We start from the raw sequence: 14,732 nt of genomic DNA, 5'->3' as shown, positions 1-14,732 counted from the left end.
GAGAAAAAAGGGAAAAAGTGTGGTTTCAACCGACACATTAATCAAGAGAATCTTTTCGGTCAGGGAGACGAAGGAGGCAAAGAAGAGACGCTGCTAAAAGGTGGATTTAATCACACACTCTTCATGGCTGTCTGTAAACACGGAGGCCTGCGGCGTCATCTGTACACACACATCAATAACCGGCATGACATTGATGGGAACAAAGCAAAATGAGTACTTCCTTCATAAAAATGGACAGATTCTATTCTAACACGTCCCAATATACCTATAGCAAATATGTTCTCATTGAGAATGATCTCGCGTCACAAAGCATATGCACTGCTAGTTCATCATCTTTTATATGCCACCTGTGAAGAGCAGTTGCAAACGGTCGGTAGTAGCCACAGGGAAAGACGGCCCTGTGCCCCGTACAGGCACAGCAGACATGATCAAATGTATAATTCATATTCTTGTCACTGAAGCTGTCTCTTACCCAGAATGACTCAAGGGCAAGTTAGTCTTTGAGTACATACCAAATTGCTTAATAGCAAGTAAGAGCAAATACCAAAATAACAAGGAAGTAGAGCTTTCAACACCTGTTCCTATTGGACGCTAAGAATGGGTGACAGAGCGGGGATCCAATCAGAGTGCCTCATCTCTTTACCCCAAAGTCCTGTGTGGTAATCACATAACATCTCCCACTCCCACCCTGCCTTAATCCATTCCATATGATACAGCAGCTGGACCAAAACAAAATGAGTGGAACGATTCCTCCGAGATAAAAGAGAAAATAATTACTGAGCAGGAGAAGATAACGGGACATAAATGAAGCCCGAAGTTTAGAAGCTCATTACAAAGTCATAGGGGAGTTTGCTAGCTTAAGGTTTGAAGTCCATTTCTTCTAGGAAAGGGACAAGGAGAGGGAAGGGTATAAAAGGAGTGTTTTGGATAGAGTGTTCGGCTGGACGGTGAAAGTCACTTCTAAAATTGGCAGCGTGGCGGGTGAGAGTGATCCCTGTGACGTTGTTGTCACACACTCACAGTCACATACGCCCTTATGCGCTGTCTTTCCCAAAAATGCATTTTGGCCCCCGTCGCCAGTTTTGGTCGCCTGTCTCCTGCCACGGTCGTAATGAAATCTTCCCACAAAGTGAGAAAGCCATTTATTACCCAGAATACACTTATACAAATGAAAAGTCAATGACACACCCCAACAACAAAAAGACAACAGACGTTCCCGTTCGCCCTCGCTGTCCTCCGAGCAGCTGGGCACCACGTCCAGAAAATACTCTCATGATGTTATTCTCTCTCCGAGGGGGGAAGGGGGACACAGGACTAGGAGATTGCTGCTGTAGGTTGATCCAAGGACAGTTTTCAGTTTTTCTTCACTTCTGATTGTTAAGGATTTAGAGAGGCTTAGCTGATCCTAGATCTGTGGTTAAAGGCAATTTCTACATGGAGAGGAAGACAAATAGCATTTTGGTGTCAGAAAAGGGGGCCAAAAGCCTACTTTCAGTGGGCCAAGTTCACTTTTCATTTTTACGAGCCCTGATTCGGATATGGGCCGTGACAGGTCCTCACTCAAATTAACGAGGTGACAGGAATAGAGAGAGGGAGGGAGGGAGGGAGGGAGGGAGGGAGGGAGGGAGGGAGGGAGGGAGGGAGGGAGGGAGGGAGGGAGGGAGGGAGGGAGGGAGGGAGGGAGGGAGGGAGGGAGGGAGGGAAAGAAGGAGGATAAAACAGAGCGCTCAAGGCTCAGTGACGGCTCTGTCTGTTCCTCTGTGCCACGGGGTAACTTCATGGCCTTTAGCAACTGGCTGAGGGAGGAGAATAAGGTGTGTGTGTGTGTGTGTGTGTGTGTGTGTGTGTGTGTGTGTGTGTGTGTGTGTGTGTGTGTGTGTGTGTGTGTGTGTGTGTGTGGTTCCAATGCCCTAATAGCACCAAGGTGAACTGTGTGTGCGTGTCTCCTCCAAGGACCTTATGATCAGAGCACGTCAGCCATGATTTCAAAGTGTGTCTCGTTGACTGTAATATAATTTATCTGAGCTTATGGACAGAGGAACTTTGAAATACAGATAGAGAGAGACAGACAGACAGACAGACAGACAGACAGACAGACAGACAGACAGACAGACAGACAGACAGACAGACAGACAGACAGACAGACAGACAGACAGACAGACAGACAGACAGACAGACAGACAGACAGACAGACAGACAGACAGACAGACAGACAGACAGACAGACAGACAGACAGAGAGAGAGACAGAGAGAGAGACAGACAGAGACAGAGAGAGAGAGAGAGAGACAGAACGACAGACACAGAGAGATACAGAGAGAGAGTAAATTACAGAGAGAGAGTAAATTAGAGAGAGAGAGAGTAAAGAGAGAGACAGAGAGAGAGAGAGAGAGACAGAAGAGACAGAGAGACAGAGAGACAGAGAGAGAGAGTAAATTAGAGAGAGAGAGAGAGAGACAGACAGACAGACAGACAGACAGACAGACAGACAGACAGACAGACAGACAGACAGACAGACAGACAGACAGACAGACAGACAGACAGACAGACAGACAGACAGACAGACAGACAGACAGACAGACAGACAGACAGACAGACAGACAGACAGACAGACAGACAGACACAGAGAGATACAGAGAGATACAGAGAGATACAGAGAGATACAGAGAGAGAGTAAATTAGAGGGAGAGAGAGAGGGAGAGAGAGAGACATAGAGATACAGAGACATACAGAGAGAGAGTAAATTAGAGGGAGAGAGGGAGAGAGAGATGGAGAGAGAGAGAGAGAGAGAGAGAGAGAGAGAGAGAGAGAGAGGAAACTGTGGATGGGACGATCAGGATGTGGAGTAGAACTCCAAAGTACCACAATGTTCTCCTATTGGCAGATGAATGTTATCACTAGTCAGTTCACAGACAGAGAACAGGAAGAGATAGAGAGGAGAGGAGAGGAGAGGAGAGAGCGATAGAGAGAGGGAAAGAGGGAGGGGGAGGAGTCGGAGGGAATGGAGGAAGAGACAAATATTAGAGAGAGCGAGAGAGAGAGAGAGAGAGAGAGACTAACACACTAAGGTTGCCTGAGTACCACACTAAGAGACAGGGTCATACTGGTCTCACCAGGTACCCTTATCTCCTTGGACCAGAGACCACTAAGCTGATAAGTACAATGATAGCCATCTAAGAAGGTTGAGTCTCTCTCTCTCTCCTGTGGGTCCACTAGTCTGCCAGTGTTACTGCTATGTATGAGTCCCTTCCGGATACCAGTTTCTCCATTCCATTCCAGGTCAAAATATCCCAATCAATCATGGCCATATCCAAGGGGGCAGCAGTCCAGTAAAACGCGTGTCTCCCTCCGAAAGCCTAGAAAGTGTGTGAGTGTCGTCAACATGCTGACTCAGAGCTCCTTCAGAGACCCTTGGAATCCTTCTGGAAACTCTGACAGGAAGAGAGGAGGGAATTATGTTCTGGACTTCCGGGAACAATGCAGAACTCCCCCAGAACGATGTGTTGGAGCCAGCAAGTCAGTCAGTCAGTGAGGCACCATGCGGTGTGGCCCAGGGGGCTGGGATAGTTAACGGAACCCCCATCATGCGCTTGGTCGGGTTCTCCCCAGCCCGGGGGTTTCTGAGGCCCTGCTGTCTTGGGGTTCCACTTCTTGGAACACAACTACCCAAGATGGGCTACTTTTGTTCAAGAGTCCAGGTAATCTGTGTGTGTGTTAGTGTGTGTGTGTGTGCTTGTTCGTGTGTGTGTGTGTGGGGGGGAGCGTGTGTTTGCATGTGTGTGTGTGAATGTGGGTGTGTGTGGGACGGGTGTGTGTACGTGTGTGTGTGGCCAGCTGGTGGCGGCGGAGGCTGACTCACCCACAGTGAGCTGTCCTGTTAGCTGACCAAGGTTGTTTCTTGCGTTCACCGTCACATTCCTGTCTGACTGCAGGATCAGAGGATTGTCCTGGAGAGAGAGAGAGAGAGAGAGAGAGAGAGAGTGAGAGAGAAAACCGCTAGAGCAAATGGCTACAGCAACAATGGATAATCTTCACAATAAATGTACCGGCACTGTTCGGGGTCAAGGACGAGTCAGTCACTCATGCTGCTGCTTAATAAACCCCTAACAGGCACTTTACATGCCAAACCATACAGAAATCTCTCTTCCCCTTCCACCCCCTTCTCTCTCTGTAGGGTGGCAGGGAGTCTAGTGTGTTGGGTAACCGCAAGGTTCAAATATCCAAGCCAGAAAGGTGATGAAAATATATTGATGTGCCCTTGAGCAAGGCACTTAACCCTAAAATGCTCCAGGGGCATGTATTACTATGTCTGACCCTGTAAAACAACATATATCACTGTTATCTGTCTGGTGTATCTGACAATAACAGCGTCTGTCTGTCTGTCTGTCTGTCTGTCTGTCTGTCTGTCTGTCTGTCTGTCTGTCTGTCTGTCTGTCTGTCTGTCTGTCTGTCTGTCTGTCTGTCTGTCTCTGTCTGTCTGTCTGTCTGTCTGTCTGTCTGTCTGTCTGTCTGTCTGTCTGTCTGTCTGTCTGTCTGTCTGTCTGTCTGTCTGTCTGTCTGTCTGTCTGTCTGTCTGTCTGTCTGTCTCACTGTCTGTCTGTCTGTCTGTCTGTCTGTCTGTCTGTCTGTCTGCCTGTCTGTGTGATGTTTCTAAAACAACCACCGTACCTGATGGCAGAGTATACAACCTCACTGAGTTCCATTGAAGTCCATTGTGTTTGAAGAGACACATATCTAACAGTGCTCTGAACTGATGTTGCCCTGCAACGGTCCTCTATAAATAAGTTCATCCCTCTCCATTCATTCTAAGTACAACATGCGGTGATTGTGACTCACTCATTCCTAGAACATTTAGGCTTTGAACAGAGAGTGAATAATGCACACAACAGCGGAACTTAGTAGAAAGCTTAAAGTCAAAACTGTTGAAATATTGAAATGGAATATGTTTTTCATGACCTTCAACGATGAGTACGAATACACCTTCAGACTTAAAATGGAGAATTAGTGGCTAAGATTGGATTGCCGTAAATGTTGATATAATTTCCTCAGGATGACTCCATTGAGTGATTCATTAACATGAATCACTCCCATGGCCATTGCCGGAAGCAATTGTAGAGAATCCCTATACAAAGGTAGAACACAAAGGAAAACCCAGGCAGTCACTACATAAACCCACGTGTTTACACCAAGGAGTCATCTAAACTCTATTGAATGGTCCTGATATGATCAGTAATTCAATTACTACAGCACACAGTCTGTCAATACACTCCACCCTTTCGTTAAAATGCAAATGTCTCAGCCACTCCGTGAAGTGACAGGTTTATATTAAGCCAACTAAATTGGGTAGTGCTATCCGGGATCCTTGAGACATCCATGCCCTAAACCCTAGCCTTAACCCCTACCCTTACCCTTACCCCAAACCTTAACCATAACCCTTAACTAATCTTAACCTTTACTTTAACCCTGACATTAACCCTTACCTTAACCATTTCAAATGTCAACGTCAATGGGGTAACGTCAGAGTTGGGACGTCCCAAGAATCCCTGATTGCATAGACCATTCTAAAAGTTGTAAAGTCAGTGGTGAGGATCCTCTGAAAAGTCACAGGATTATATTAAGCCAGCTAAATATTGCCCTAAAAGTTGAGGGCCCAGGGTTGTGGCCTGAGACTGGCTTAGTGAGCTTGACTGCAGGTCAGAGTTCATTTGAGTCTCTGTGCAATCTGTTTGATTGGTGAAGAGCACAAACACCGTTAGAAACGCACACACACAGACACACACACACACACACACACACACACACACACACACACACACACACACACACACACACACACACACACACACACACACACACACACACACTGGGGCTCAGTTGAAGGGATTTAGATGTCTGAAGTTCTGGCCCTTTAGAAGTGTGCCAGGTGCCGATACCTCTCTCCCAGAGCGCTCTCTTTTGTTCCTGTTAGTTCCTCCCTCCTCCACCCTCTATATACACCCCACATACAGTACGTACATGAAATCTGGCCCTTTGTGATGAAGTCGCCTCCCAAGGTCAAGAGGAAACGTAGGAAGAGCTTTTGTAGAAGTGCTATCGATTGGACCATGTGACCTGACCAGGTAAAACTCCTGACCCCTCGTTACAAGCTATAAATGTAGTCAGGTAAAACTCCTGGTCCTAGCTATGAAAAACACTGAAACAAGAGACTTTGAAACTGGCACGGTGCAAAACATGACATCATCATTTGAATCTCGAAAACAAAAGAGGGGGGTTGTGGTAAGAGTCTAACAGGGTTTATTTAGAGCAGCTTGGCACCCATAGTCATAGTCTCAAACACACACCGCAGGGTGGAGTTCACTTAGCGCCGTCCTGCCGGTGTCCTGCGCCGTCCTGCCGGTGTCCTGCGCCGTCCTGCCGGTGTCCTGCCGGTGTCCTGCGCGGTCCTGCCCGCTTGGCCTAACTTAGGAGAATTAATTCAAATAACTGTCTGTGCTTTGAGCCTCCGTCGTCACGGTCAGAGGAACAACTCTCACCTCGCCACTACTTACTGATTCCAAGTAAAGGTCCAAATGCAAACTGTCCGGACAGTGTTTTTTATACCCGCATGTGTGTAGAGGTGTGGGCCACAACACACTGTCAGGTCAATTTCTACCCAGAGACGAGGAAAGGTCATTGATTGGCCAAAGACCCCTAATCCAAGACTCGACCTGTTCCAGGCTGACTACATTGCAGATGCACGCCAGATCTAACAACGTCTGGATGGGTGTTTCACATATCAGATAACCACATCATATGATAAAGCAACCTGATGCTCGACTGTCGAGGAGGTGGCACGCAACCATTGGCTGATGCAGTGCAACATCTGGAATGTAGTAGGCCTGGAACACCAAGGTGACCAGTAGTCATCTTTACATACTTCTTCTTCACTGAACCAAAATTGGTTCCATATAGAACCCTTGGATTCCATATAGGGTTCTTTAAGGAACCAATTCCGTTTCTATACTGAGCAAAAATAACTTGCAAAAATGTCAAAGATTTTACTGAGTTACAGTTCATATAAGCAAATCAGTTAATTGAAATAAATGCATTAGGCCTTAATCTATGGATTTCACATGACTGGGCAGGGTGCAGCGAGGGCATAGGCCCACCCGCTGGGGAGCCAGGCTCAGCCAATCAGAATGAATTTTTCCCCACAAAAGGGCTTTATTACAGACAGAAATATTCCTCAGGAAAAAAATACAAATAAAAGACTACCCAGGATGCCCAGACTAAGATGAATTCATTAAATGCATTCTGAGAAGCAGGTCTCTCTCTCTATAATGAAAAACGTAGGGGAATGAATAAACTGCAGGTGACCCAATTTCTCTGTTGATTTCCCCAAATTAATATGCCGCTGTTCGGGCGTGAATTCAAATGAGAATATCCTGTTAAATTGGGAGAGAGTTGCTGATCCGATTGAGAGAGAGAGCGAGAGAGAGAGAGAGAGAGAGACAGATTTTTCCCCCATTCTGCCACCTGCGATTCATTATCCCCACTTTCATTGTTTTCTCCTGTTTATGACGGCAGGCCAAAACTTTAATAAATCACACCTGCTTGGCTCTAATTTTAGAATGCCGTGGACCGGCTCGGCGGTAGCATTCACCAAATCATTTCGCCTCGCCTAATTGGTGAATACCCCGCTCTTGGAATGAATTATTTGCAATGGTGCGTATGATGGGATTTAGTATTGTTCTCCACACAGTTTCAATTGATAGGACTTTGCTATGCGTGAAAACACTGGGCCCTGAATTCTTCCATGGACTCATCGCCCCAAGGCTCAGCCACTGTGGCCTACGTTCAATTGTGTGTGATTTGAAGTCACTGTGGAAAAGAGCATATCCTAAATAATTACAATTTAATTCTCTGTGGATTTGAGGGAAGCCTCAGAGCCCAAATGCTGATTAACAAACATATATTAATTTTTAGCTGGTAAACAGACAGCCATGTAACCTTATAATCCCTCTTTCAAAGAACCTTCCAATTATTCAATCTCTTCCGCCTTCAATCCTGTCCTTTAAAGGCTTTCTGATTTCGGTTGCATCTTATATTCAAAGTGTTTGTATTTCGGGCAATTACCCAGAAGCCTCTCTAGTCTAAGCCTGGGTTGGCTCTTCGAGTCCATTCATGGCCACATTCAAGTTCCACTGTACTAAGAATAATTAGACAGTCAATAGATTCCCTTCACTTTGGTCGTTTGTATAGGCGGACGCACGTCAGAAAGCTGAATTTAATTAGTTGGGTAATAAGCGGAAGAGTGCAGGGTTGGATCGGTAGGGTCTTATCGGTCTTTCAGCTTTGCTGCTGTGAATAGCAATGCAGCTGGTGGAGGATAAATACGACATCCCTCCACAGGACTCTCTGAAGACCCCGGTGTCTGAATTTAACCCTCTGAAGTGTGTACATTTAGTAGGCGAATGAATGAGAAGAAAAGAAAGAAAACGTGCAATGCTTTCGGTGGCCCTCATAACGCTTTACTAGAGGGGTTAACAAGCAATTGTGTTCCCCAATGTGGTGTTGCTTAGGCATTCTGGACATCATAACGCTTTACTAGAGGGGTTAACAAGCAATGGTGTTCCCCAATGTGGTGTTGCTTAGGCATTCTGGACATCATTTTCAATTCTCCGCTCCCCTTTCCGACACGCGTGACGTTATTCCATTGGCAGGTGCAGCAATAGTGTTTCCCGCTTCGATTACGTCCGCTTTCCGCAACCAGCGCCAGGTGGGTTTTAGTGAGTCTCAGGACAAAATTGACGAAACCAAAATGATTCAGCGTGTGAAAGAATGGATCCCTCGGAGGCGTACCACAACAACAGTAATGTACGTGCTTCTACATCTGCATCGCTTGCTGTTTGGGGTTTTCGGCTGGGTTTCTGTATAAGCACTTTGTGACATCGGCAGACGTAAAAAGGGCTTTATAAATACATTTGATTGATTGATATAGAGGATGGATGAGCCGGATTGGCATCGGTGTCCTGCCTTATGTCCACCAGATGATATGAGTGTTGTTTTACAGGATGTAACGCCGGTATTTTCCGTACTTGACGTTCGCTCTGTGTGTGTACCTCTGTTTGTACCTCCTCCCCGTAAAGCAACGTGCGGTTCACAGAACGTAGTGTTGCCGACTGCTCCACTGACAATTAATGACTTCCCCCGGAACGCAAAGAGTTTGATGCATCTGGTGGACATGAGGCATAACAGTGTGGCTCCGGGCACCATTTGTCTTTTCCCCAGCAGAGTATCTTATCGGGGCGATGGCTCTGCCTTACCCCCCCCCTCCGGGCCTGCCAAGCAGCAAATAAATTTGGCCCTGGAGAAGAAGACGCACCGCTGAGGTTCAACCTGGAGAACGTTTGTTTAGGGAGCAGAAATAGTGAGTATAGTCATCACCATTCTCTGCAGCTCTACCTGACTACTTCACAGTTTGACTGTTTTACTCTGCCTGACCAGAACAGTGTGTGTGTGCGTCCATGCGTTCGTGCCTGCGCGTGTCCGACAGCGTGTGCCTTTCACCAAGCAAACAGAATGCACAGAGAACTCCAGAACACAGACCTGTAGCCAAGCTCCTCATAAGCCGGTCTTCAGCCACAACACTTCAAGAGCTTCTAATAGCTACATACGGTATGAGACAACTTACAGTATAAGACAATATGCGTTATGAGACAGCTTTGTACTTGACAAGAGCCAACTAAATATTTCAACTTTTACTGTAACTAAGAGCCTCTAACATCAACCCTACCGGTACACAATGGACATCCAACACCCTGGCATATAGCAGCAGTATATTTACACCTGATCCATGTCTATTAATGGATCACACAAACTACTTTAACTAAATCATGTTCTGTGTTCACATAAACTCTGGATAGGCCCAATGCTCTACCTGCTAGGCTACAGCACTCCACGAGCTGTCCCCAACCTTTTGGTTACTGGCCCAATGCTCTACCTGCTAGGCTACAGCACTCCACGAGCTGTCCCCAACCTTTTGGTTACTGGCCCAATGCTCTACCTGCTAGGCTACAGCACTCCACGAGCTGTCCCCAACCTTTTGGTTACTGGCCCAATGCTCTACCTGCTAGGCTACAGCACTCCACGAGCTGTCCCCAACCTTTTGGTTACTGGCCCAATGCTCTACCTGCTAGGCTACAGCACTCCACGAGCTGTCCCCAACCTTTTTTTGGTTTCTGGCCCAATGCTCTACCTGCTAGGCTACAGCACTCCACGAGCTGTCCCCAACCTTTTGGTTTCTGGTCCCCAATGCTCTACCTGCTAGGCTACAGCACTCCACGAGCTGTCCCCAACCTTTTTTTGGTTACTGGCCCAATGCTCTACCTGCTAGGCTACAGCACTCCACGAGCTGTCCCCAACCTTTTGGTTACTGGCCCAATGCTCTACCTGCTAGGCTACAGCACTCACGAGCTGTCCCCAACCTTTTGGTTACTGGCCCAATGCTCTACCTGCTAGGCTACAGCACTCCACGAGCTGTCCCCAACCTTTTGGTTTCTGGCCCAATGCTCTACCTGCTAGGCTACAGCACTCCACGAGCTGTCCCCAACCTTTTACCACATCACATTCTAGAGACGTCCTGCTAAACCCTTATCATCACTGGAGGACAATCCAGACCTGTTTGTATGAATGTGGAGACAAATGGGAGACAGAACATCCTCATGCAATGTATCACACACACACAGAAAGACACTCAGAGACATACAGACGCACACACACAGACCCCCCCCCCCACACACACACACACACACACACACACACACACACACACACACACACACACACACACACACACACAGTGAGACCTCTGCTCTCTTCTGTAGTCCACCTTGTTTGCACCCTGCGTATCCCAACATCCTTTGAGACGAGACCATGTGATGCAGAGCGCCCACCTCTGATACTCCTTCCATCACCTCCATTATCCCCTTCACTCCTGCCGCTACTCAATCACCGTGCTGTCACACACACACACATTTTAAATACTTTATTTGAATCTACCAATCAAATTTAGCAAGAAAAAAAAACATTTCAAAGTTCCCTGTATCCATGGCACTCAAGGGTACAGAGAGCACCTCCTTCTCCAAACAGCTAGGCTGCTCACGACAACTGAAACAGAGCAGTACCTAGCCACACACACGCACGCACACACACACACACACACACACAGAAAATAGAGACATGCAAGAACACAAACGCAGCACACGCTGCATGCATACACAATTGCTGTCAACATATGTACAAAGACATGCAAACATAAAACATGGACATGAACAAACACAGGTATGCACACACACACACACACACACACACACACACACACACACACACACACAATTGTACTCACACAGACATACAGTGTGTATATAGGTGTGTGTGAGTCTGTCTGGGGCCTTCAGAGGCATGTCTCTCCACTAATAGATTATTGATCAGAGGGCCAGTCCATCTCTCAGGCCTCCAGGCAGGGCCAGACAGCCTGTACTGTGTAAATAAACCCCGGTCCTTCTAAACGAAGGGCTTTGGTGTGATTTCAGTTTCCTCAGCCCTGTCTTTGCTCTGTCTGTCTGTCTGTGTTCCCTGGCAGTTATTACACCATATTAACATGCTTATAACATAGTAATAAGACATGAATAACACATATTACCCGCTTCTGTCACTCACCCTGACCCCCTTGGATTTAAAAGAACTTAGAGGGGCCGGGGTCAGCCAGTCCAACTCACCCTGACCCCCTTGGATTTAAAAGGACTTAGAGGGGCCGGGGTCAGCCAGTCCAATCTGTCCAGGGGAGAACAAAACTTAAATGAGGTCATGGCAGAGTGGTGTGTGTGTGTGTGTGTGTGTCACGGCAGAGTGGTGTGTGTGTGTCACGGCGGAGTGGTGTGTGTGTGTGTGTGTGTGTGTGTGTGTGTGTGTGTGTGTGTGTGTGTGTGTGTGTCACAGCAGAGTGGACTGTGCTGAGGGTTAACGACACAGGGTACCAGTGACGTCTGTGCTTTACAACTGTCACCGACTGGGTTTGAACTCGGGTCTCCTACGGGCCACAAGACTGCGTTGGACTGCTAAGCTTCAGACTAGGCAGGTCTCAGGTAATGTCACTCATCACACCAACATTGGTCACTGAACACAAGAGTATGGCAATGACACCAAAATGCCACAAATATAATTTCATTTCAAATTTGCTCAAGGTTTTATTTTACCCCAGAGCGAAGGTTCAAAATGAAGCTTGTGGATAGTGATTTATGTAATAAACACCCAATCTGGGCTGGGCAATTATACAGTGCATTCAGAAAGTATTCAGACCTTTTGACTTTTTCCACATTTTGTTACGTTACAGCCTTATTCTAAAATGGATGAAATACTTTTTTTCCCTCATCAATCTATACTCAATACCCCATAATGACAAAGCAAAAACAGAGTTTTTAGACATTTAAATGTGGAACAAGTCAAGGGGTCTGAATACTTTCCAAATGCACCGTATGTTCGACCAGTTTGGATTCATATCCATTATTGGCCGCTTAAAAGGCAAGGCAAACAAAATAAGGGTTTAGTCTTGGGATTCTTCTTGACAAGCCACATCAGAGATGTAGCTCTGTCTCCATCATACAAATATAATCAATGATCATTGACTATTTATATAGTCTCCGTGGCCTAACAGGATCTCTGCTCTCATTAAAAAAGCATGACTTAACTATAGGGTCAACCAAGGCATCCAAGATGTTTCCAGTGCATCCCTCTCTCTTCCTATCTCTGGGACTTAACTACAGGGTCAACCAAGGCATCCAAGACATTTCCAGTGCATCCCTCTCTCTTCCTATCTCTGGGACTTAACTACAGGGTCAACCAAGGCATCCAAGACATTTCCAGTGCATCCCTCTCTCTTCCTATCTCTGGGACTTAACTACAGGGTCAACCAAGGCATCCAAGACATTTCCAGTGCATCCCTCTCTCTTCCTATCTCTGGGACTTAACTACAGGGTCAACCAAGGCATCCAAGACATTTCCAGTGCATCCCTCTCTTCCTATCTCTGGGACTTAACTACAGGGTCAACCAAGGCATCCAAGACATTTCCAGTGCATCCCTCTCTCTTCCTATCTCTGGGACTTAACTACAGGGTCAACCAAGGCATCCAAGACATTTCCAGTGCATCCCTCTCTCTTCCTATCTCTGGGACTTAACTACAGGGTCAACCAAGGCATCCAAGACATTTCCAGTGCATCCCTCTCTCTTCCTATCTCTGGGACTTAACTACAGGGTCAACCAAGGCATCCAAGACGTTTCCAATTCATCCCTCTCTCTTTCTATCTCTGGGACTTGGTCAACGTATCCTGTATCAAACATGTCTGACTAAAATGCACAGAAGTAGTCTGTCGGTCACAGCTATAGATTACTTAACCGTTCACACTGATTAAACAGCCACTGTATCCCTCTGGAGCCCGACTTGTCATTCCACTGGCCCGCGATCAATCGGGTGTTTTCTCTTTGCTTGCTGCTGATTACACAAGTGTTATTTTGTCCGTCCCCCACCATTTTGTTACTTCTTTTCATTTTGTCTCTGGTTCCATTGAATTATGTATCGTCAATTCCCTAAACGAAGCTGGAGCTAGTTCAAACTGAATTCTCGCATCCGCTGAGTTTCTAAAGGAGATGAGGGAGTGTCGTGTTTCTTGTCACACTCTCCAGACTCCAGAGTGAGGCTTTCATTTGCATCTTTTTGCCTGTCCATTGATCTTTGGGGTGATACATTTTTTTGGCACATTTACTTGCTCGAGACATCTCCGCCAATTCCCTTTGCTGACGTTTAATGGCAGAGATGTTTCATATAACGCGAAACAGGAAAGTCGTCTGTGCGATCTCTCCCTCTCTCTTGCCCTTTCCCTCTCTCTCCATGTCCTTTTCCCCTTTCTGTGTGAATGCGGAGCTGTACTGTGTGGTGTGAGGAGAACATCATAAATGATGCAGTGAAATCTGTTGATCACATTTTTATATGATTCAACATGAAAGATCATGAGTTGGTAATCAAATGAATTTCGGTACACCCGTTATAGGCATATCTGGATACACTGTGTACTACTTTAGTGGGGTCGGTTCCGAAGTCGCAGGGCCTGCAAACACTAAACTGATGTGAATTCTACTTCACTAAGACTGCGACAGCTCCTAACAATGTAGACAGAAAGATAGAGAGAGAGAGAGAGCCCTGAATCACTGAACACTGAACTCAACTCTAAAGGTAGCACACCTCCCTCTACCTCTCTGTATCCTCCCTCTAACCTTCCTGTATCCTCTCTGTATCCTCTCTCTATCCTCCCTCTATCCTCCCTCTATCCTCTCTGTATCCGCTCTGTATCCTCCCTCTATCCTCTTTGTATCCTCCCTGTATCCTCTCTGTATCCTCCCTCTATCTTCCCTGTATCCTCTCTGTATCCTCCATCTATCTCTCTCTGTATCCCCCCTCTATCCTACCTGTATCCTGCCTCTATCTCTCTCTGTATCCCCCCTCTATCCTACCTCTATTCTCCCTCTAACCTCCCTGTATCCTCTCTGTATCCTCCCTCTAACCTTCCTGTATCCACTCTGTATCCTCCCTCTATCCTTTCTGTATCCTCCCTGTATCCTCTCTGTATCCTCCCTCTATCCTCTCTGTATCCTCCCTCTAACCTTCCTGTATCATTTCTGTATCCTCCCTCTCTCCTCTCT

At 46.6% G+C, this 14,732-nt stretch overlaps 1 protein-coding gene across 1 annotated transcript in view; it reads right to left on the bottom strand.

Annotated features, from left to right (window-relative positions):
- LOC121846204 (zeta-sarcoglycan-like) overlaps nt 1-14,732 on the bottom strand; it is a 105,364-nt gene that overhangs the window by 77,089 nt on the left and 13,543 nt on the right. Inside the window, exon 2 of the mRNA XM_042319739.1 lies at nt 3,858-3,945. Coding sequence (XP_042175673.1) covers nt 3,858-3,945 — 88 coding nt within the window. The remainder of the gene's footprint in view (nt 1-3,857; nt 3,946-14,732) is intronic.

The sequence above is a fragment of the Oncorhynchus tshawytscha genome, linkage group LG03 (genome assembly GCF_018296145.1).
Source record: "Oncorhynchus tshawytscha isolate Ot180627B linkage group LG03, Otsh_v2.0, whole genome shotgun sequence".
NCBI classification, from domain to species: domain Eukaryota; kingdom Metazoa; phylum Chordata; class Actinopteri; order Salmoniformes; family Salmonidae; genus Oncorhynchus; species Oncorhynchus tshawytscha.
Note: the sequence above shows the minus strand (reverse complement) of the source record. Positions and strands in the feature narration are given on the sequence as shown.